This window comes from Humulus lupulus, chromosome 3 (assembly GCF_963169125.1).
Source record: "Humulus lupulus chromosome 3, drHumLupu1.1, whole genome shotgun sequence".
NCBI classification, from domain to species: Eukaryota; Viridiplantae; Streptophyta; class Magnoliopsida; order Rosales; family Cannabaceae; genus Humulus; species Humulus lupulus.
The window spans coordinates 273,795,313-273,820,962 of record NC_084795.1 but is presented as its reverse complement, the minus strand read 5'-3'; the positions used below and the strand labels follow the sequence as shown (position 1 = coordinate 273,820,962).

The 25,650-nt window shown below is 39.0% G+C and overlaps 1 protein-coding gene across 1 annotated transcript; it reads right to left on the bottom strand.

Moving 5' to 3' along the window:
• Window positions 1–1,613: 1,613 nt before the first annotated feature.
• On the bottom strand, window positions 1,614–3,714 carry LOC133824308 (non-specific lipid-transfer protein 4.1). The gene is made up of 2 exons (XM_062257187.1): window positions 3,294–3,714; window positions 1,614–1,865 (listed from the first exon to the last, which is right to left on the bottom strand). The coding sequence occupies exons 1-2, from the start codon at window positions 3,631–3,633 to the stop codon at window positions 1,849–1,851; spliced, it is 357 nt and encodes a 118-aa protein (XP_062113171.1). The 5' UTR covers window positions 3,634–3,714; the 3' UTR covers window positions 1,614–1,848.
• Window positions 3,715–25,650: the final 21,936 nt, after the last annotated feature.

Below are 25,650 nucleotides of genomic sequence, written 5' to 3'. Positions count from 1 at the left end.
CAAATAATATCCCACGATTCTTGGGGATTTACATTAATAAATGAGGATCATATCCCATATCTACAACACTTGTAGATATTCAAGGTAGTCATTGCGTATCTCCAAGGCTTCGCGTCATTGTGCGAGCCGCTGACACTTCCCGAGCTTACATTTCTTTCGAGATGGCATATCGAGCTCGAGATCCCTGCTCCGAAGTTGCCTCTGAAGATGAGGGGCTCACAGAGCTATCCTTCGAGATCGAGATCATTTCGAGGTCACCATATTCGAGATCTGTACCATACTTTGCAGGCTCCGATTTACAATCGTAGAGCACACCCTTAACCCTCACGAGACCATTTAATGCGAACTCAGCTTTCGAGGTCATATTTTCTACGGCTCGAAATCTCTGTACTTACGATTTTGCCACTTCGTATTTTTGTAATTTTTTACCGATTCCATATTTTTAGTCTTTTTTTTTTAATTTTAGATATTTTTTTATGAATTTCCCATAATTTTTCAATCCCTTTTATTTTAGGCTCTGTTTGGACCTTAGATTTTAAGAGGGAAAAAAAAGAAATCCAAATGATTCTATTTTCTCATGTTTGGATTGAATCAATAAATCAATAATTATTTTTTTTTAAAAATAAAATCTTAAATTTAGTATAATTTTTAAAATTTTTTAACAATTATAAATATATATAAAAAAAGAAAATATAAAAAAAAGTCTCTTATCAAATTTATAGAAAATATTTTCCTATACTTTTTCCCTTTTATTTTTCCTCATAAAGGTTTTATGTGTCTTGTATTTTGAAATGATCTTGATTTAGTTATATAATATGTTTTATATGTAAATAAAGAATTTCCAACATAATTAAACTATAGGTTAGAGCTTTTGAAATTTGACACATTATTTATTTTATTTTATATGTTGAAATTTATATTAAATAAGTTTTTTTAACAAGTAAAAAAATTAGAAGATGTTCGATCGCATTGTTTTATTAATATATAATATACTTATTTTTTTAAAAGTTCAACTCCTGACCAAAATAAATTAATATTACTGTATATATATTTTATATCTAATTCTCTAGCCACTTGGAAACAATTAATGGTTGTACCAATTTGATTATTGAATAGACTTTTGTTGTAAAAATAATTTTGGAATTTAATGCAAAATCGACCAAAGCTAAGATATTTTGTCCCAAATAACCCACAAATTTATAAGATAATCCCTTCTAGAAAAAATCTTAATATTTAAATAGGAACCCACCTACTATACCTAAATTAATATAATTGTTCAATAATATTCAATTAAATATATGTCTGCAGTTGGGCTAGACTGGCTAGTGAAATATGCATCAAGAAAAGAAAAAAAAAATAGAATAACCCTAATAATAGTTATGTTTAGAATTATACTCAAAATAAATAACATTGTAACATTGTCTTATCTAAAACTCAATACAGATTGCCCAAAAACATAAATTAGTCAATTATATATGATCTCAAACTTTGAGCTTCATCTATAATTATTGAGTTTAATTTGAAGATAAATTAATTGAGTGTTATTATTTAAAGGGAAAATGAAGATTTGTAGGTAATTTTTTTCTTTTTATTTTTAAATAAACACCATATACTGTATAATAATGGGCATCCAAACTCATTCATTAAAAGTACATAAATACAGTAGTAGGAATAAGTAGTGGCTACAATGATCATCAATCTGAATTTATATAAATATATATTTATATATAATATCATATAACAAAACATAGTATGACAATTTATTTAGAACACCAAGATCTCGATCTTATTTGACATATTTATATTCCCTCCTCATATTTATATATATGGTCCACAGTCTGTTACTTCTCATGGAACAGTGTACTCTGCAAAGAAAATAACATTACAATTAGAATTTAGATCATCCATCCATATATTTAATTTGTCATAATTTATTAAAAAAAAATAGAAACTATCTGATCTCTGAACTATTAAAGAAAATAACAAAACTACTAACTCATATTTATATAATATATAAATAAATAAAAAATTTACAAGTACATATATATATATGTATATATTAATATAAAGGATGCCAATGATTATATATTAGCCTTTAATAATGGTGAGAAAATTCGGTCCAATATGTCTATCTTAATTAAGTGGAAGACTTTAGTACACGAATGGCTTCAAATATTGAAAGGGACTTTCAGCTCATGATTAACTTTGACAAATACTTATTAATAAAAAAATCAAATTCGATCACTAACAGAAAAACCAAAGATTAAATAAATCCCACAAATTAAAAGTGAGCCAAAGATTTTGCAACATCAAATCACTAGTGGCATCAATGATGAAGTTGCAATAAATTAATTTACTATAAAGAAAATTATTTTAGAAACATGCGTGAGAGATAGTGTGATATATATAGAAGATTTTTCGATAGTTACTGTTAATATTTATAATTATGATAATATACTAATTTAGTATAGTAAGTCATTAATAAATAAATATTTTTTTCTACATTAATTTTGATTTTTTTGTCATAATTAATATTATTTCTAACTAATGAAAGGCACTAACTATATTTAAAAATTTATATGCATTTAAAAAATAAAATATTTACAGTATTATATTTTCATAATAAATACATATTTTTCATCAAGTAACTCTTTCAAAAATTTGAATACTATAAATATAGACTATTAATTTTAATTTAATAATTAATATTAAAATAATACTTTTAATCAACCAATGCGCCTCATCCACTAAATTATTGCTTTATTATAAACAAAAAATTAAACTTAAATATTATGAGAAATATTTGTTTTTTTTATGTTTTTTTGAAATAGTGTCCACATTATATATGACGAAATGACATCGTAATATATGACTAGATCCCAATAACAGCAGATATAGTCTTCTTCGATAACGACATACATTTACACACATTTAATTGCAATATTTATTTCAAATGCATGAAACTATTTACTCCATCACCATCTATTCAAACCCTTATATAATGGAGACTTGACCCCACATCCACTTAAAATCTTTTAAGCCAGAAAAACGACATTTTCCAGCATAAAATAAGAGTTTTGCTGGCGCAAAAAAGCGCCGGCAAAAACCATCTTTCCCGTAGTGATTTAATCAAGGCCTTGCTGTTCATTGTTAAATTATCAAATAAGTGATCAATAGTCAAGATACATGTATCATATATACACAAAAGTATGGATTATATCAAATTAACTAAAAGAGCAAAGATTAGAGTTCAAATTTATATATAAAGATCAATTTATATGTATACTACTTACTCCCACACTTCTTTCCAGCTGATCGGTTGCTAATGTTGCATCGCTTGGGGATGGTGATAGCAATCCCAGGCTTAATCCCAGCTTGCGTAGCCAAAGGAGAGAGCAAAACAGCACAAAGACACTTGGGAGCAGTCTTGATCAAAGCTCCAACTTTGGCACAGCACGCAGGGGGAACTTTGGCCCTGGCATTCCCTGCCGCCCCCAGGCACGGGCTCAGGCTCGCCGCAGCCGACCTTATCGGGGTCCGGCCGCACTCGCCCGCTGCCTCAACATCCCATAGAAAGACATTTGAGACAACCAACAACACAAGTACAAACCAAGCATTGGTGTTGGAGGCCATGGTTTTGTAAAGTAGTAGTACTATTTGTTGTTTTTGGCCAAGTTATGTAATAGTAGTAGTAGTACATTATAGATGGATCGAGCTCTACTTATATATATAGTACTGGAATGAGAAGTTCAAATCTTGAAGAAGTGATTTTTTGAAGTAGTGGGGTGGTTGTGGAAACATACGTGGAAGGAATATAAGGTGTTTGTGATATTGTTTTTTCAAGGTGTAATGATTTTGGTTCCTTTGCCCTAAGGGTGTGGTGATTTGATAGAGTAATAAACTATGAACTAGTGGTGCAACTTTGTGAGACTCTGGATTTTTGGTTCACAAAGCAACCTTTTTTAAGAGTGTTTCTTCATGCTTTTTCAATCTAGGATGTTCTGTTCTTTCGAGATTTAGGGTTTAATTTTTGGCTATTTTCTTGGTAGGTGTAGTGTGAACATAATAAAGATGGGAGGCCGAAACCTTGAATTGTTTTTGGCACGCTTAGAATTGTCTTATAATGGTGTTTTAAGAGGACATACATACGTGTCATGCCTATATATAAAAACATATAATTATATCACATAGATTTGAGGATTTACATATTTTTGTACTATGTATTTTGCGTGATTATATATTTGAACAAACATATTTGAACAAACTCAATTTTGATGAAAAAATTGAATGTAACAACATAGTTATTAGGCAGAATAATTGCACTTTTGTTTTGAATCATTAGTACGGTGAATTATTTGTAATTTAGTTCAAAAAAAATTTGATCAAAATTAAGTTTAAGGGTCTATTTGAATCATTTTACAAAATACAAAGTCTAAAAAATAATTTATCAAAATACGAGATTCAAACAATTAATGAGACAAAATACAGAGTCCAAAAAAATAAAAACCCTAATAAAATGCCCTGATATCTTTAATCTTTTCTCATAAAATTCTTCTTATTAAACTACCGCTTTATCCCAAATCCATCCCCTAATGAAATCTCTCTATACCTCCCTTAAAATATTAATCTTCTAAGGTTAGTGCGTAAAAATCTGATCTGGGGGAGATCTGATATTAAAAAAAAAAAAAATTAGACAATGTATGATTATATATATGAACAAACTAATACACATTGCCGAACATCCAATCTATACATAATTAAGTTTAAACAGTACAAAAGTATGAACAGTAACTAAACCGTTCACAACTGGAAGAGTTATTTTTTATATTTTAATTAGTGTCCAACTACTCATATTTCGTCATAAATTCATCATAGTTATGTATAGTTATTATTATATCTCTCCACTCTCACTTAACTAGGCGCCTCAGAAAATGTTTCTATCAGTTGTTTTTATAATAATTTGATAACATCCAAAATGACACAGCATGAAGTCATTAGTTTGTGTATAAATATATATACTAGTGAATGGCTCATGCCTAAGTCACGAGCATCCTGTTAACATTGTTACCTTTTTTCTAGTATTTTACTTTTTGTTAAAAGACTAAAAGTGATTTAAAAATAAATAAGTAGATAAATATATTTTTGTTTTGAATTCTTGTAAGTGAAGAAAGTAAATAATAATATAAACAAATAGTTCATAATTAATAAAAAAAAAATTTGGGCTTGAAAATTGAATTGACTGTGTTATTTCTTGAATTTAAGATATTATTATTATTATGTATTTTGCCACTCTGATTTTATAATACACATACAATAACACACATATCCAGCAAAAGTTAATATATATATGTTGACGCGGTTCTTCGGCAACAGATAATTAAGAGAAGAAGAGAAAGAGATTAGTACTAAAAGTAGAACCGTCGCAGATATGAAATCTTTTGGAAAGAACTAGGTGACTCAAGACACGTTTTTAAGTGGTTCGAAGGTTAAAATCCCTCTACTCCACTAGTCTATATTATTGATCTTCTCTGGGTATTTGGTTTACAAAGTATATAGTTCTTCAAAGACTATTTTTTCCAACCCCTATCAACTCCCAGGGTCTCCCTATTTATAGGAGAAGGCACCTGGAAGTTGGTAGGGAGGTCATCCCGTGACCTTACCATTTGTCATATCAAATCTGTGACATTCATAATTAATTCCTAAACCTGACATACAAGTGTGGTCTAATCAGTATGGAAGGAGATAATGGGCCGCACGGCCCAACCCGTTCGTGGGTGTCTGAATACGCACGTTCCTGCTGCGTGTCCGAGAAGTCAGGGGGATATCGGACACGTGATGGCAGGAATATGCACGTTTATCTTGCGTGTTGACTTCCCATAGGGTCGGAGCTTCCTGAGAAGCTCGTGACCTGAGCAGTTCGTAACCCGAGCTGCTCCCGTCCGTGGCCTTCGGATGTCATTCTCAGCTCCTGGGCAACAAATGTGAGCTGGAAACAGGACCCCCTCGAGCTGACAAGGGTCCGTCCTGGAAATAGAGCCTCCGGCCTGCGGGAGCCTCGGACTAAACCTGATTAGTCCGAGGCTCGCCCTGCTAAACAGCCCGTGGGAAAACCAGGGCGTACATCTGCCCCCCAAGCTCCTGCTCGTGGTCTATGACGTCATATACAGGAGACCACAGTAAGGGCTTCTAGACTACCCCCACAACCCTTCGCATTCCATTCTTTTCGCAGGCGTCTGATACGTGGAACGCCGTGGGTGGCGACGGTACACTCTACGAGAACCGCATTAAATGGCCTAGCCTACTGTCCAGCCGTCGTTTCACATTTCGAGTGGAGGGTCTCCCAAGAGCCTTTTACACGTGATCCTTCCCTTGTATAAAAGGGGGTGGTCATCCCACGCACGGGCCACCTTATCATTCAAAAAATTCCCAAATTTCCTTCTTCTTTCTCTGACCTTCCAAAGAACGAAACCCTCATCTCTGCTGTTCTCATCTTCTCCGTTCACGAAGCTTAAGCGTATGAGTTTCTTCAAAGCCTTGGAGGTCACTGTACCAACGAAGCTCCTACCAGCGCAGCAACCTCGCTCACCATCCAACCACATACTGTAAGTTCTTCTGACCCTGTTCACTTTGAAAGCATGCCACTGTAGCTTAGGTAAAAAATATTACTGTAGCCACATGCAGGGGTTTTCTGAGCTGCGTGAATACAGAGGGTGACAGCCCTTCTTAGGTTAGGGCACGCCTGCCATGGGACACCGACTTAGAGTATGGGTTCATGGTGCTTCTTTAGGGACAATTTCTGGGTAGGACCTTTAGGAATTTTGGGTGCAAAACCGGGTAGCTTAGGGAATACGCCTCAAAAGCGGTTTTGCACGTTTTGCCTGTTGAAACTTTCCCCCCAAGGAAAATTTTTACTCTGAGCCCCCTGACACACGAATTCTGAGTAATCTGGGATCTGTTGAGGGCCTAGGCGCGTGTTCATTAAACCGCGTGGTTCTACTCTCCACGGGCTGGGCTTACCCCAGCTCGTGTAATTAACATTTGTTTCATCCTTCTGCTTGGGTCGCCTTTTCTAAAGTGTTTTCTTTTGTTCGATAGGCGACCAGATGGCCCCGAAGAAGAACCTGCCCCAGAAGAACGTGGGAAGCTCGGCCTTCCAACAAGATAAAGGAAAGGCGGTGATGCCCAGCTCGCCGATTCCCCATTTTGGCCCGACCGTGGAGAAACAGGCCGAGGTGGCCCCTGACGCGTTTTTCGAGGTGGAGAGAATCGTCTCGAAGATAACCGAGCAGGCCAAGATCACCAAACTCTTCATCACCCACAACATTCCCTTGGGGAAAGCCTCAGTGATTGCCCGACCTGTTGCGGAGGGTGAGCGGAGCTGCACGCCGCTCGACGAGTCGTTCGCGGCCTGGAGCGGTGAACACTTCAAGGCAGGGGTCTTCCTCCCCCTGGACCAGTATTTTGCTGACTTCCTGAATTATGTGGGGTTGGCCCCATTTCAGCTCCCCCCCAACTCATACCGTCTGTTGGCGGGGTTGAGGTATTTGTTTCAAAAGCATGAGTGGGAGGTCCCCACTCCTGCTGACATTCTATACTTCTTTTGCCTCAAAGCCAGCCCGGACCAGCGGGGGCGAGGCGACGGGTTCTATTACTTAACCCGCTTCCCTAATACAGCAGCGGTCATCGAGCTGCCGAGCCATCCGAACGACTTCAAGGACCAGTTTTTTATGTCAACTGGGTTCCGCAACTGCGATCATCACTACTTTAACCGTCCTTGTAAGTGATCCTTGATCTAGCCCGCCTTCTAAAGGTTATCTTATTTTAGCTCTTCCCTTATTCCACTTCTGACTTCAACCATCCTTGCAGCCATCTACGCGAGGACCGAAAAGTCTGTGACCCTCGGGGGTCAATACGACACACTGGCGAACTTGCCCCCCAGTGAGAAAGAGTAACGCGTGCTCGTGACGGACGAGACGATCGTATTCTTCAAGCTGATTTTCCCAAATCAGACTTTGAATTTGAAGAGGCCTCGGGGGCCTCCCCCAGCCCGCGACATCAGACCAATCATCGCGGAGGGGATTGCCGACGACGAAGGCGAGGAGGAGGGTGACGAAGTTCCTCTCGTGATGAACAGGAAGAGGACCTTGGAGGTCGCCCAGGGCATGGGCGAGGAGAGCGTCCGATCTGGAGCAGCCGCGGGTCCCTCCGGCCAAGGTAATCCTTACTTATTTAAGAATGTAGATAGGGCCACTGCAGACCCCCGGCTGGTTAGGTTCAATCCTAGGCAGCTCGTCCATCGTCACCCGAGGAATCCGGACCTGGACACGCTCTTGCTCCATTGTGTTGACCAGCTCGTGCTGGACAACCAAGAGAGTCGGCCTAGGGGTACCGTAGTAGTAGATAACACCCTAGCTTTTAGGTCGATCCTTTTTTAGGAGTATGGGACCAACTTACGCACGTGGCCGGCGCTCCAGAGGGGCATCTATGCCCCTGGGATTAGGCAGTATGTAGAAGAGTCCAGCCCCGAGTCGGAACCGGACCTAGAACCTGTGCCAGTTCGTGAGACAATCGTCTTAGACTCTTCCAGCTCGGGGGGTAGGGCTCCCTTAGTATTCTCTTACTCATTGCCTTTAAACCTTTTCTCTATTTCTGCATGATTGCTACCTTGTAATAACCATGTTTTTTGTTCTTAGCAAAAGAGATGTCTCAGCCCGGAGGTAGTCTGCGGGGCGTGGTCTTCGGTGGGAACCCCCCAGCGGGGCCGAGGTTAAAAAGGCTCCGCGAGTCCAAGAGCTCGGCTGGGACCTCCACCAAATCCCCGGCTAAGGAGAAGGAGAAAGCCCCGCCATTCCAGGTCGAGGGGGCGATCCTTCCTGTTGCCAGGACAGGGCCCATTCCCCCGCCACCCCAACGATCTCCATTAGCCACCCAGGACGGGGTAATAGAGATCGGGAATCTGGCCGCAGCAGCCCCGGATGTGCGTATCCCGGTCGATCCCCAGGCTCTGGAGAAGATGCCCGAAGCATTCCGGGGTACGGTGTATGAGTCGGCTAGCTATGCTGTTAGCCATTTCTACAATCTCAGGGAGAGGGAGCTCCGGGCCATCGAAACAACGAGCCCGGTCCGAGTTATGGAGTCTTCGATGGACATGACCCTAACGGTAAATTGCCCCATTCTTTTAGAGCTTTAACATTCACACGCTGCCCTTTTCCTTTTTTTTTTTTCCAGTTAGTTAATTTATCCTTCCTTTCTTGCAGGGCATTGCGGCCGCATACAGAGGCATTGCTAGGACCAAGGTTTGGAAGCTGAGTGCCAGACCGCCCTCCAGGAGACTCAGGAGGCGAGAGACGCGCTGGCGGCCTCTAAAGCCGAGCTAGAGAAGGTCCGCTCCGAGAACCGAGAGCTTAAAAACTCCCTGGCCGCATCGCGGACAGATCTCGAGGTAGCCAAGACTGAGGCCCAAGATGCCTTGGAAGCCGAGCGGGCCGTCTCAGAGCAGTCCATGCAGGACCTGTTCTATCACTGCTGGGCCCATAATCCAGACGCGGACTATGGAAGCTCCAAGCCCGCCTAAATAAAGAGGTACCTCCCTCGGAGTCTGGAGAGGCCTCTGTCGCGGCGGAGCAGGACAAGACCGCGACCTCCAAAGGGCCAACTGATGGGGCTCAGGATACTTCTCTTTTAAGTATTTTGAACTCTCTTACTTTCTATTGTAATTTTTTTTTTATGAGGTGTTTCCACCTCGAGACAATTTGCTCAGCAATTTTAACATATATATTTTTATGCATTTGGCTACAATTCATCCCTTTGTTTTTATGAACTTAGTTCGGGTTAACCGTTATTTATATCCCGGGCTTTTAAAGAAGAGCCACGATCTATAAATTTTTAGTTAACTTCTAAGTTTTATGACCTGGTTAAGACCAGGAACTTATTTTGAAAACTTAGTTCGCGTCAACTTTTATCCATATCCCGGGCTCTTTAAAGAAGAACCGCGGTCAATAAATTTTAGTTAACTTCTAAGTTTTATGACCCGGTTAAAACCAGGAACGTATTTTGAAAACTTAGTTCGTGTCAACTTTTATTCATATCCCGGGCTCTTTAAAGAAGAACCGCAGTCAATAAATTTTAGTTACCTTCTAAGTTTTATGACCTGGTTAAGACCAGGAACTTATTTTGAAAACTTAGTTCGCGTCAACTTTCATCCATATCCCGGGCTCTTTAAAGAAGAACCGCGGTCAATAAATTTTAGTTAACTTCTAAGTTTTATGACCTGGTTAAGACCAGGAACTTATTTTGAAAACTTAGTTCGCGTCAACTTTTATCCATATCCCGGGCTCTTTAAAGAAGAACCGCGGTCAATAAATTTTAGTTAACTTCTAAGTTTTATGACCTGGTTAAGACCAGGATAAGGCTTAGTTTGTGATAACTCTTATCCATGGATAAAAATTAACACCTAAGTCGTTAAGGAGACCTGGTTATATCCAGGTACCATATGCCCCCCAAGTAACTGGGAAAGGGTCTTTCGTGGTTACTTTAAAATCACACTTGAAAATAAAGAGAAACATTTGATTTTTATTTATACATGGAAGGTGACCTTCTAGGCCTTACAAGTGGATCATTGATAGTATTTCTTTAGGTGGATAGCATTCCAAGTCTGCGGGACCGCCCCTCCACCAAGTCGAGCTAACTTATAAGTTCCCTCTTTGATGACTTCGATGACTTGGTATGGTCCTTCCCAGCTTGATCCCAAAACCCCATCTTTGGGATCTTTCCCGGCCAGGAAAACTCTCCTTAAGACCAAATCACCGACGCTAAAGGCACGTCTTTTGACCTTAGTGTTGAAGTAACGAGTGATCTTCTGTTGATAATGGGCGACCTGGAGTTGTGAATCTTCTCGCCTTTCATCTACCATGTCTAGGGAATGGCATAGGAGCTCGTGGTTCCTGTCTTGGTCGTAGGACTAGACCCTATGTGACAGAACTTTAACCTCCACGGGGAGGACTGCTTCACTCCCAAAGGTTAGGGAGAAAGGAGTGTGACCCGTGGGAGTCCGATGTGAGGTCCTATATGCCCACAGGACTTGGGGGAGCTGTTCTGGCTAGACCCCCTTTGCCTCATCTAGCCTCTTCTTGAGGCTCGCCTTCAGAGTTTTATTGACAGCCTCGACCTGGCCATTCGCCTGGGGATAGGCCACGGACGAGAAGCTTTTCACAATCCCGTGCCTTTCGCAAAATTCGGTGAACAGATCGCTGTCAAATTGAGTGCCATTGTCGGAGACGATCTTTTTAGGTAGGCCAAATCGACATATGATGCTTTTAACCACGAAGTCTAGCACCTTTTTCGATGTTATTGTCGCCAACGGCTCTGCTTCGGCCCACTTGGTGAAGTAGTCAATGGCTACAACGGCGTAACGGACCCCGCCCTTTCCGGTAGGCAGGGCGCCTACCATATCTATCCCCCAAACGGCAAATGGCTAGGGAGATGAAATCATTTTTAGCTCGACCGGAGGAGCTCGGGCAACCGCAACGAATCGCTGACACTTGTCGCACCTTTTTACATATGAGATCGAGTCTTTGGACAGAGTCGGCCAGTAATAACCTTGCCGGAGAACCTTCAAGGCCAGGCTTTGCCCCCCAGTGTGGTCTCCGTAGAATCCTTCATGAACTTCTTGCAGGATGGCCTTCGCTTCACTTGGAAGAATGCATCGGAGGAGAGGTAGGGAATACCCACGTCGGTACAGCACCCCTTCGACTAGCGTGTATCTCGAAGCTTGATAAAGGACTCGCCGGGCGTCGTTGCGCCCTTCGGGTAACTTGCTCTCGAAGAGATACTCAAGAATGGGAGTCATCCAGGTCGGCCTGATGTCAATCATTTCAATTTCCGCCCGATCCTCGTCTATGCTAGGATTCTCCAAGAACTCAACTGGCACCAACCCTAGAGTTTCCGTCTCGCCCGAGGTGGCGAGCTTGGCGAGAGCATCTGCGTTGGCGTTCTGCTCCCGAGGTATCTGTTCGATTGATCCTCGAACAAACGCAGACAGTTCGGACTTTACTTTTTCCAAATAGGCGGCCATCTTGGGCCCCCGCGCCTGATATTCGCCTAGAACCTGGTTCACCACGAGCTGGAAATCGCTGAAGCATTGGACAGAGCTCGCCTTTAGCTCACTAGCTATCCTAAGTCCAGCCAACAAGGCCTCGTACTCTGCCTCGTTGTTAGACGCCTTGAACCCGAACCTTAGCGCCAAGTGGAATCTATGACCCTCTGGGGATATCAGAATGATTCCGGCCCCGGAGCCGTTCTCGTTAGATGAGCCATCAACGAAGATCTTCCACGATGAGCGTGAGGGGGCGACCTGAGGTGAGTCTTCTGATGGAATCTCCTGAAATCCTGCGCATTCAGCCACGAAGTCGGCCAAGGCCTGACTTTTTATGGTAGTTCGGGGAGTATAGAAAATCTTGAACTGACTGAGTTCGACCGCCCACTTTAGCAAGCGTCCCGATGCTTCAGGCTTTTGCAAAACCTGCCTTAAAGGCTGATCGGTCATGACGTGTACAGAGCGGGACTGGAAGTACGGCCTGAGTTTTCGTGAGGCCGTGATTAGGTAGAACGCCAGTTTTTCCATCATTGGGTACCTTGATTCAGCTCCGAGGAGTCTCTTGCTGATGTAATATACCGGTTTCTGAGCCTGGTCCTCTTCTCGCACAAGAACGGCACTAGCTGCGTCCTCAGTGACGGCCATGTAGAGGAAAAGAGGTTCTCCTACCTTGGGCTTTGATAGCACAGGCGGTTCAGCCAGATGCACCTTCAAATCGAGGAATGCGCTTTCGCACTCTATTGTCCATTCGAACTTCTTATTTCCCCGGAGCAGGTTGTAAAAGGGCAAACACTTATCGGTCGATTTGGAAATGAACCGGTTCAGTGCTGCCACTCTTCCTGTGAGGCCTTGGACATCTTTCCGCGACCTGGGGGAAGGAAGCTCGAGCAGTGACCTGATCTTGTCGGGGTTTGCCTCGATTCCTCGGGTATTGACTATGAAACCCAAGAATTTCCCCGATGCGACACCGAAAGTGCACTTCTGAGGATTGAGCCTCATGCCATATTCTCGCAGTATGTCAAAGCATTCTTCCAGGTCGGCGACGTGGTTGCTGGCAGTCTTTGACTTGACGAGCATATCATCGACGTACACTTCCATGCTTTTCCCGATCTGGTCCGCGAACATTCTGTTAACTAGCCTTTGGTAGGTAGCTCCGGCATTCTTCAGACCGAACGGCATGACCTTATAGCAATAGACATTAGTCGGGGTCATGAAGCTGGTATGTTCCTGGTCTGCTGGATTCATCGTGATCTGATTGTAGCCCGAGTACGCGTCCATGAAGGACATGAGCTCGTGCCCTGCCGTGGCATCCACCAATTGATCGATCCTCGGCAATGGAAAGCAATCCTTAGGGCAGGCTTTATTCAGGTCGGAGAAGTCAATACAGGTCCGCCACTTCTCGTTGGGCTTTGGAACTAACACAGGATTGGCAACCCAAATGGGAAATTTGGCTTCGCGGATAAAGCCACACTTTTTGAGCCGGGCCACTTCTTCTTCAAGGGCTTCGGCTCGGGTCGTCCCTAAACGTCTCTGCTTTTGAGACTTGGCAGGGACGCTTTTATCTAGGTGGAGCGTGTGCATGATGACACTCGGGCTGATTCCTATCATGTCCTCATGCGACCATGCGAATACGTCAAGGTTCTCTTGCAGAAACGCAGTCAGCTCCGCCTTTCTTTTATCGCAGAGGTTCTTTCCGAGCTTAACCGTCCGTGACGGGTTTTGTTTATCGATGCTCACCTCCTCGAGCTCCTCAATAGCTTGTAGCTCGGACCTGTCCTTGCCTACACGGGGATCAATATCCTCACTTAGGGCGGTCTTTTCATCTTCGGAAATCTGAGGTTTTTCAATCTCAGGAGCTGCCTTTGGTCCCTGAGATTCCTCTTCATCCTGAATGGCCATCGTCACCTGCCTGGGTTTAGATTTTCCCTTCATGGAAATGTTGTAGCATTCCCTGGCAGCGAGCTAATCGCCCTTGATAGTACAGACGCCTGTTGAAGTGGGGAACTTCATGGTGAGGTGCCGGATGGAAGTGATAGCCTCGAAGGCTATGAGTGTAGGTCGGCCCAAAATGGCATTGTAGGCAGCGGAGCAGTCAATGACCACGAATTCGAGTAGTTTGGACACTGTCCGGGACTCCTCTCCTAGGGTGATCACCAGCTCGATTGTCCCTATCCCTGCTGATCCTTCTCCTGAAAAACCATACAGCATCATCGAGGTTGCCTTAAGCTCGGCAACAGTTAGATCCATTTTTTCTAAGGTGGATCGGAACAGGAGGTTCACCGAGCTCCCATTGTCCACCAATACTCTCCTTACTTTCCGGTTGGCGAGCTGGACTGTTACGACCAAGGGATCGTTATGAGGGAATTGGACATGGCCTGCGTCTTCCTCCGTGAAAGTTATCGGTTGTTTCTCTAATCTTTGCTGTTTTGATTGATGCACATCCGGGGTGAACTCCGCTCCATTGTGGGCCTTTAATTCATTCACATACCTCTTCTGGGCGCCTCTACTCGTGCCGGCCATGTGCGGTCCTCCAGAGATGGTGGATATCTCTCCCTCGACCACGGGGGGAAGGACGTCCTGATCTACCCAAGGTCCGGGCTGACTGGCTGGGACCTCCGGAGCGGGTCGACTTGTCGGGACCCTGTTCCACGAGTATTGCGCCAATGGACCTGCTCGGATGAGAGTCTCGATTTCATCTTTGAGGTGCCTGCAGTCGTCGGTGTTGTGCCCGACGTCGTTATGAAAACGACAGAATTTGGAAGCGTCTCTCTTTCCCTTAGGGTGTTTCAATGGCTCCGGCCTCCTCCAGGGGACTCGAGTAGCGTTGGCCAGGAAAATATTTTCCCTGGTCTGGGTGAGCTCGGTATATGTTGTGAACACGGGCTTGAATTTATCCACAGACTTATTCTTCTTTTGACCGTGCTGGCTGTTTTCACCATTTCCTTTTCTTTTGCCACCACCGGGTTGGTTATTCTGCGCGACGTCGGGAGTCGCCACTACGATCTCTGTTCCCGTCCCAGCGGGCTTCTCGGGGACCTGGCTGGTCCCTGCGGCTGAAGCTTCCGCTTCTTCCAAGTTTATCCACTCTTGGACTCTGTTAAGGAATTCACTAACCGAACTGACCCCCCTCCTTTGAATATCCTTCCACAGGTCTCCGCCGACTAGGATCCCGGTCCTCATGGCCATGAGTTTGGAGCTATCGTCAGCGTCTCTGGCTCGAGCAGCGACATTTGCAAATCTGCTCAAGTAGGTTTTCAGCGTCTCACCAGGTTGCTGTCTCACGTTAGCTAGGGAGTCGGCCTGGACTCGGGCGGCCTGAGAGGCGCGGAATGCCCTCTTGAAGTCAGCCGAAAAGGTCTTCCAGGAGCTGATTGACTGCCTTTTACTCTGCTTGAACCACTGCCTGGCAGGTCCAGTTAGGGTGGAAGGAAAGATCAAGCAACGAAGCTCCGGTCCGATGTTATGGGCCATCATTAGGGTGTTGAACATCCCTAAGTGGTCAGACGGGTCTCCATCCCCGTTGAACTTTGACAAGTGGGGCATACGAAAGCCAGAAGGGTATGCCGTCGCTGCTATATTGGGGGCGAAGAGTTCCATCTCATCCCCTAAATCATATTCGTCTTTTTCTTTTTCCGATAGGAGCTTCTTCATCAGCTCCTCCATCTGAGTTAGGCGCTCTAGGGATTTGTCCTGAGATCCTGGGTTATTCCGGGGCTGTTCAACAGCTCCGGACCCGTTGTACATATTAGGCGGGTTGTTGCCCCTCCTATCTTGAGATAGGTCATTTGGGGTATTCCCATCGTTACGTACTTCGGATCGGACCCCCACTGAGCGGGCCTGGCTACCATCCCTAACTCGACCCTTTCTGTGAGAATTGAGTCGATCTCGAAGGTCGCCTCCCTGGGTAGTATGGTGACTTTGTGCTGAACTTAGTCGCTGGCGCAGGTCTCCTCCCGAGAGATCACTCTGTGCACTGCCGGTCCAGTGACTCCTGCTGGACAGACTCGGGGTGCGTCTTTGGCGGCCATGACCTGATCCTTCCTCCGGCACCCTGCCGCGCCAGGAGGGTCCAGCTGACGGCGGGCCCCTCCTGCTATTCCCGTAGGTTGGGATGTCTCGGACGGGCTGAGGAGACGGATATCTGATGGGAGAAGGAGGATGCCTGACCGAAGAGGCGATCCTAGTGCCGTCCGGACGGACTAAATTTGGTGGGGGCCTCTCGGCCCTGCCAGCTTGCTGGTCCCGCGCTGGGCGAGCTGGACGAGGAACTGGATGTCCTTCGGGGACGGGCTGACGTCTCTGGCTCTCCTCGGCCCTTCTCCGGGAATTTCCTCGATCTCTTCTGGGCATCCTCAAGGAAGGCTGAGAACTAGGGGTTGACGTCCTAACCGAACGGCTGTACTGCTGCTGTTCGGTCCGAGGCATTTCCCTGAGGTTTGCCTCCTGATGGTGTGATGAAGGGGTGGAGTTGGCTGCAGGAAGTCTACCCGAACGGCTATGCCTGGACCGATTACTCCGGCGAGACTTAGGAGCCTCGCCTTGCCTCTCTCCAACGTTACCGTTGGTTGTGAGAGGGGGTAGTCGGCTCAGAATATCCTGGATTTGCTGACCAGCTGCTGCTAACTGGCTCCTCAGCTGAGCATTCTCCATCTCCACCGCAGTGTAATAACATGGATTCGGATTAGGCGGCCGGGGCGCTGAACTACCAGTGTCGTCTTGGCCCGCCGGCTGCTTCCCTGGCCTCTGCTGGACTTCAGGATCTTGCTCATCAGGGAGGGCAACCTGGTGGGCCTCCTGCCCATCATGCTGCTTTGTCTCGTTGCCATGCCTGGATCGAGTGGTCACCATAGTTGGATGTTTGTGGTAGTACTAATCGAACTTGCTCTCAATGAAAGCACCAAACTGTTGACGCGGTTCTTCGGCAACAGATAATTAAGAGAAGAAGAGAAAGAGATTAGTACTAAAAGTAGAACCGTCGCAGATATGAAATCTTTTGAAAAGAACTAGGTGACTCAAGACACGTTTTTAAGTGGTTCGAAGGTTAAAATCCCTCTACTCCACTAGTCAATATTATTGATCTTCTCTGGGTATTTGGTTTACAAAGTATATAGTTCTTCAAAGACTATTTTTTCCAACCCCTATCAACTCCCAGGGTCTCCCTATTTATAGGAGAAGGCACCTGGAAGTTGGTAGGGAGGTCATCCCGTGACCTTACCATTTGTCATATCAAATCTGTGACATTCATAATTAATTCCTAAACCTGACATACAAGTGTGGTCTAATCAGTATGGAAGGAGATAATGGGCCGCACGGCCCAACCCGTCCGTGGGTGTCTGAATACGCACGTTCCTGCTGCGTGTCCGAGAAGTCAGGGGGATATCGGACACGTGATGGCAGGAATATGCACGTTTATCTTGCGTGTTGACTTCCCATAGGGTTGGAGCTTCCTGAGAAGCTCGTGACCTGAGCAGTTCGTAACCCGAGCTGCTCCCGTCCGTGGCCTTCAGATGTCATTCTTAGCTCTTGGGCAAAAAATGTGAGCTGGAAACAGGACCCCCTCGAGCTGACAAGGGTCCGTCCTGGAAATAGAGCCTCCGGCCTGCGGGAGCCTCGGACTAAACCTGATTAGTCTGAGGCTCGTCCTGCTAAACAGCCCGTGGGAAAACCAGGGCGTACAACATACATAGTTTTAATAATATAAAAATAATTAAATTAAAAGAAAAAGAAAACAATAACAGGTAAATAAAATGAAAGATCACATTTGCCTTAAAGAATGAATCATAAAATACTATTTCTTCTTTATTATTTTCAAAATAATTCTATAAAGTTGTAATATATTTGTTTATAATTAATATAAAACTAATATTTTTTTTTTACAAATAGTATGCTTTTAATTAAAATAATCCTAATTAAAATTACGTTTGGTGGATATCTTTTTATAATTTTGCTAGATATTGTAATATGATATTTTTAAAAATATAAAATATGATAGTAAATAATTAAATAATATATATCATTTCATAATGTTAATTTTTAAAAAAAATTATGACATATAGAGTACAAATTTTATTTATTAAATTTAAAAAGAAAATATTATAAAAAAATAATATGATATTTTGTAAAATATATAATATGATATTAACTAATATATATATCATATTATAATAATGTTAATATTTATTTAAATGATGAAAATAGAACACATTTTAATTACTTAATTTAAAAAAAAATACTATTAAAAAATAAATCTCAATACAAAATAGGGAATAAAAATAATAATGAAAAATAGAAATATTCGAATAAATTTTACTGAGTAATTAATTTAAGAAAAAACCAAAGTATACAATAATAGTATAAAAAATTTACATGATAGATGATGGTTCTCTAGAAAGAAAAAAAAACTTAGACAAAACAAAAAAAGGTAACAAAAAATATAACAAGTAAATAATATTAATAATAAAATATAAGTGTCAAATTTTATTTATTTAGTAAAAGATAAAATAATGTAATACATAGTGTCTATATGTGTGATAATTTTAGGATTAAAGAAATATAAAAACAAATTGAAAGGAAAAAACAAAATAAGAAAAAAATAAAAAAAAAGGATAACCGTATATGTGATCCACACACCAGTATAGTATGACTCAAGCAACAAGTCTATCAATACGTGTAACTTTCACATGCATTAAACCACGTTGCCTTTGTATATATTAATATTCAATAAATGATGATAGCTTTTTATTATATTACTATATAAATGTAATGGACTTAATACAATATAATCATACATATTAAATTTATATATATAGATACTATATTGTATATTGTGTATATACAACTACGAATGAACATCATATAATTAGTGTATATTATATATATATTGTTTAATAGAAAAAACAAATTAAGAAAAAAAGAAAAATGACCTTGTATACTTAATACAATATAATGTCTATTGTGTATATACAATTACGAATAACATGATATAATCAGTTTATATTATATATATACTATTTAATAGAAAAAAACAAATAAAAAGAATGACTCAAAATAATGTAATACATAGTGTGTAATCGAATGATAATTTTTAGAATTAAAGAAATATAAACAAAAAATTGAAAGAAAAAACAAAATAATGGTAAAACAAAAAAAGAAGGATGACAAGCTCATCGTGTATATATATATACTAGTGAGAGTGGCTCGTGCCTACCAGTGTTACTTTTTTTCTTACGTTTTACTCTTTATAAAAATAATATATTTTTGTTTTGAATTCGTGAGAAAATTAAATAATAATATAAATAAATAGTTCACAGTTAATAATTTATTTTTTGTTTATAAAAAGAAGGATGACCGCATATATGTAATCAACACACCAACATAGTATGACTCGAGCAACAAGTCTATCAATATGTGTAACTTTCACATGCATTAAACCACGTTGCATTCGTATGTATTAATATTCAATAAATGATGATAGCATTTTATTATATTACTATACAAATACAATGGACTAAATACAATATAATCATACATATTAAATTTATATATAGATACTATATTGTATATTGTGCATATACAATTACGAATGAATATCATATAATTAGTATATATTATATATATTGGTTAATAGAAAAAATAAATTAAGAAAAAAACAAAAAAGAAAAATAACCATGTATACTTAATACAATATAATGTATATTATGCATATACAATTACGAATAACATAATATAAATCAATTTATATTATATATATATATACTATTTAACATAAAAAACAAATTAAGAAAAAAAAAAAAAAAGAATGACTTACCGCATCCACGCAAAAATGACCCCGTATACTTAATACAATAATGTATATTGTGCATATACAATTACGAATAATATGATATAATCAGTTTATATTATATATATATTATTTAACAGAAAAAACAAATTAAAGAAAAAACAAAAAAGAAGAATGACTCAAAACACATATCCGTGCATATATATATATATATAGTATAGATAAATAGTAGAGATATATATTTTTTTTTGGCTAAATATTAATGTGTGAATTTGTTCACTACGGTCAAATATTATTGTCAAAATCTATAGTAGTTTCCTATTTTGTGGTATTAATATTAAACTAATTTTACATATTTATATTCTCATTTATTTTCTAGACCTTGATCAAAATAATGTTTGAAAGTCATTTTGTAAATATTATTTATAATTATTGATATTTGGATGGCTGTAAGACAAGTTAAGGCTTCATCAACTAGTACGTTCTTTAAGATCTCTATGTAGTAATCCTTTGCACATTTTCTTATTTACTAGAAAATTATATTAGGATATATTTATATGGAGTAAGTTTAACCCTAATGTAACCCATGTTAGTTAGTGTAACTAACTCTACTAACTATGTATATTTAGCTTCTAGTGTACACTACATTTTCAACACATTAATGAAGAAACAGAGCTTTCATTACAACAAATTTGATATACAATGACTCTCTACAATGTCTTACACCATTGGTGTAAGACATTAAAACTTATCAGGGGTTTTAAATGTCTAATGGTGTAAGACATTGAAAGTTTATATTAATGGCTACAATTAGAAGACATTAAAAATGGTAGAAGACGTTGGAAATAAGCTGGGGAAGTGGTCATGGGTACATCCAACGTCTCCCACTGGGAGACGTGGGACACGTGGGACGTCTCCCAGTGGGAGACGTTGGATGTACCCCCGTATATATCCAACGTCTCCCAGTGAGAGACGTTGGATGTCCCCTATCCATTTAAACCAAGTTTTCATCTTCTTCCTCACTCATTCGAGCTAGAGAGCAAAACCGAGAAGAAGGGGGTTGCGTATTTTAGGGTTTTAAATGTAAGTTTTTTTAATTTTCTTGCTTTTTAGTTAATTATTTGCTAAAAAAATCATAGGTTTAGTATTAGGATGAGTAATATACATGATTTTGTGTTAATTTTTCATTTTTATGCATTATTTTATACACATTGTAGGATTAGTTTTTCATGGAAGTTTTTTTTATATATTTATGTCTTTTTAGTTTTTTATTTTTTTGAATTTAACCTATCACATTGTATAGATTTCATTAGAGTATATATGTTCATGATTTTTTTAAATTTTTATAATTTTTTATTTCGAAATTTAGATATATTTTTTTATATATATTTAAACTCTTTTTTTGTAAATTGTAACTATTTTGTTATATATATAGTTATGTTAAAATAAATTTATTAAATAATTTATAAAATATAAATATATGAAAATTTTTATGTTTTTGTTGATTATTAAGTTTTTAGGTTATGAAATTTTTTATTGATTTTTTGTTTAGGTTATAATTAGTGGCGCATTGGGTTTTTTTTAATTTGTTTACCAATATCATTTACTATTATTAGATATTTAGTGATATTTGTTTAGTAATATTTAACATATTAATTAATTTAATTTCATAGGTTGTGATTTTGGTGGTGAGATTTTAGAGAGTATTTTGCATCAAAATTCATATATCAATCACACATTTGAGGTAATTAAGTTTCTAAAATTACAATAATACGTTATATATTGCTAGATATTTAGTGATATTTTATTTATTATTTATTAATTTAATTTTATTGGTTTGTGGATTTAATAGTGAATTTGATTACTAAGTGAAGTAATTTTGCTAGCTTTTGGATTATTAATTGCAAGAGGTACATATATATATTATTAAACAAATGTTATAGGAGTTTGAATATCTTAAATATTCATCCATAGTGAAATAGGTTCTAAGATTAAAATTGTGTGCTGCGATGATAACAGAAGGTTGAGAACTTGAGTGTTTTAATGAAGTAGGTTTTGAGAAATTTGATTGTGTGCTGCGGAGCTATAAGGAAGAAACTTATTGTATGCTGTTTGAATTGTTTGTTTTGTTATTCACATGCAGATGGTTAGGTTACTGTTATAGGGGAAATGCTGGCCGATTTTATCTAAGATAATAAATAATTAGTTTAATATAGACATCCTATAAGGAATAAACTTATTGTATGTTGTTTGAATTGTTTGTTTTGTTATTCACATGCAGATGGTTAGGTCACTATTATAGGGGAAATGCTGCCCGATTTTATCTAGGATAATAAACAATTAGTTTTATATAGACATACAACTTTATCACGTGCTTATTTAGTGTTGTTTCTTTTCTTTTCCATAGACATAGGAGAATATATGGATAAACAGTGGATGTCAGCGAATAGATTATCTGCGGAATATAGGAACGGGGTCGATTTGTTCTTAAGGTTTTGTTCGGAAAATGTGAAAGACCCAAATTTTACTTATTGTCCATGTCTTAAGTGTGGAAATGTTAAAAAGATGGATCTTAAAAAGATTAAAGAACACTTATATTTCAATGGGATGGACAAGAGTTACACAATTTGGTATTACCATGGGGAGATAGCTCCGATTGCTCCAACTCTGCCAAGTAGACCAAAAGGAGTGAGGAGGAATGTAGTGGAGGAGAATTGGGATCCATTAGATGAAATGATTGACGACGCACATTATGGATCAGGAGTAGACCCAAATAAGTTTGAGACACATCATATACAGAGGCACAAATTGATGAGTTGCGACAAGAATGAGCGACATATATGTTGCCGATAATCCAAAGTTACCAACCTCGTTGATAGGTTTTTTTTTATTTTTTACCTCTTTCTTCATACACAATGCAATATTTGTTTATTTTGAATATGTCTAACAAATACTGTATTTCTTGTATATGTCTAACAATTATGTTTTTTTCTTGTATATGTCTAACAAATATTGTGTACTTTCAATTTAATTGATTACTAAATCAATTTAAATCTAAATTAAAATAATTTCAATTTAATTAATTATTAAATCAAATTAAAATAATATTAATTATAAATTTTTTATTTTTTTTTAAATGTGAGAGACTTTCAATGTCTCCCACTGGGAGACGTGGGAAGTGACTCACCTCTCCTAATGGGAGACGTTGGATGTCTCCTAGGGACTTCCCACGTCTCCCATTGGGAGAGGTGAGTCACTTCCCACGTCTCCCATTGGGAGAGGTTGAAAGTCAACGTTTGAATTTCAACCTCTCCCAATGGGAGACGTGAGATATACACCTACAATGACTCTAGCAACAACGTCTCCCCAATTGGGAGACATTGTAGACTTTCAATGTCTCCCAAATAAAGTCATAAAACTCTTATTTTCTTATAGTGTTTATTCTTTGGTCTCTCCTAATATGGTATCAACCCAAACCAATTCTTGAAACCCTGAAACGAAACCTTCACTTTGTCTTTCTCCGATTGATATTCCATAGCTCGAACAAGAACCAGAACAACTCGGGAGCAACCCTCCTCCTCAACTACTACAACTCTCATAGCTGCATCTACATCCACCGCCCAACCTTTCAATCTGCCATCACTTATGCAATTAAGAACAAAGAAGATGCGTCCTACTTGTTCTCATTGTCAAAATTATGGACATCTCAAAGAAAAATGCTACTTCATCCATGGTTTTCCCCCTGGATATGGCCCAAAAATTTCACCAATAAGCTCGTTGTCAATCAAGCAACTGCTTGTGCTCCATCTTCTCATGAACCGGGAAATCATGCGGCTATACATAATCTAATTGCTCTTCTCAACACTCAGCTCCAGCAAGCCTTTTCATCTAACATAGAAATTCAACCCGTGGCCTCCAACTTTTCTGGTAACTTTGTATCTCTTTCTAATAATTATTAGGTTGTTGGTAGTGATGCTACTTACCATGTATGTTGCAATTTTCAATTTTTTACATCTTTTTCTAACCAAACAGTAGCTTCTTACCTCACTTTACCAAATGTTTTGAGAATTCAAGTGTGTAAATCTGGTATTGTAAGGATTAACAACTATCTTTCCTTATTTAACGACTTATATGTTCCATATTTTCAATTAAATTTACTATCCGTACCTGCCTTGTTATATACTCATAATCACTCTTTCTTTTTCTCAAACTTGCTGTTTCATACAGGACACAACTCAGAATAAGATGCTTGGGGATTGCTAAGCGCATAGGGCACTTATAATTTTTGCAACAAGACAAAAAAATTTTACATTCATGTTCTTATGTAAATTCTAAGAAATCTTGTAATGATGTTCATACTTGGCATACACGGTTAGGACACCCTTCTATGAAGGTTACCAACAAATTGAATAATTTTTTTCATTTTTCAGCTTCTTCAACTAATAATGTTCCTTGTCATGTACGTCATTTAGCTAACACTGTAATAACCAAGTTTTTATTTTATTATGTAGAACCCAAGCAGCCTAGCTAACTGATTACTTGTCTGTTATTTGATTATATTCTGTTCAGGAATTTTGGTAACAATACTTTTAATTGTGGTATTATTTTGAGTAATGTTAGAAAAATAATTGCATAGAGTTGTATAAAGTTAGTTTATTAGATAAATTAGTATTTATCTTAGTCTATAGTTTATTTATTATTTATTTTTTTTATTATTTTCTTGGTGGGTGTATAGATTGTTAATAATAGTGATAATTGCCTATAATGTAATATTGTAGACGTGTGGTGTTTATTTTTGAATAGATTAACTTGTTTTATTTTATGTATTAGATTATATGAAGATGATGAGTATGATAGTGCATGGTTGATTTGGTCAAATTTTGTGGGCTAAGATTTGAATGTTAGTTTTTTTTAAGTTTTGGTTAACAAAGAAGTAGGGAATCAGGTTGTAGTGAGATAGTTAGTATTTAAGAGATAAAGCAAGATACTTATTAGGTGAGTATTTTAATAAGAAAATAATGGGGATAGTATATATATATATATATGTTATAGGATTTTTAGAGTAATCTGTTTGAGGAGATATTTGGGTTAAAGGATTGATATACGTGTATTCCTTAAATGGTGGTAAGTATTTAGACTTAAGTTTATTTAAAATTTATATAGTCAAATAGTTAGAGTTGATTGGTGATACTCTTTGTTGACAGAGAGAAACAAGGTTGGTAGATATTTTAGGGAATTTCAAATAGATACTTTTCTAAGGTTGATACATCCTTGGTCTATATATAGAGCTTTCAAATAAAATGAGCTTTCAAGGTGATAAGAAATGAAGAGAACGTAAGTGACATTTGGTGCTTCAGATTTGGCCTAGTAGAATATTCAAGGTACAATTTTGTTATTTTCGGTGATTTATAAAAATATTTTAAGAGAGTTACTGATGGTGCTATTTTTGCATTAGAGTTCAAGAGATTAGTAGCAAGGAATAATTGTGGGTATTTTGGTCACATTAAGACGAGGGTTGATCTTTGCAATCACTTGCGCCAGTTTTTTATTTCTTTGAGGTAAGGAAATTAGGTAGTTATTTATGTTAGAATATGCATGTGTGATATGTTGGTATGGAATATGTATGGCTAACGTTACAGGGACAGGAGGGATTTTTACGTGAGGTAATGTGGCTCTAGTTTGCCTATTACGGTTATCTCTACCCTCATAAATTGTCTGTTTCGTTATTATGTATGAAAGGATATCCTTGGTATTTCTAGAATCATGTTTGGATTAA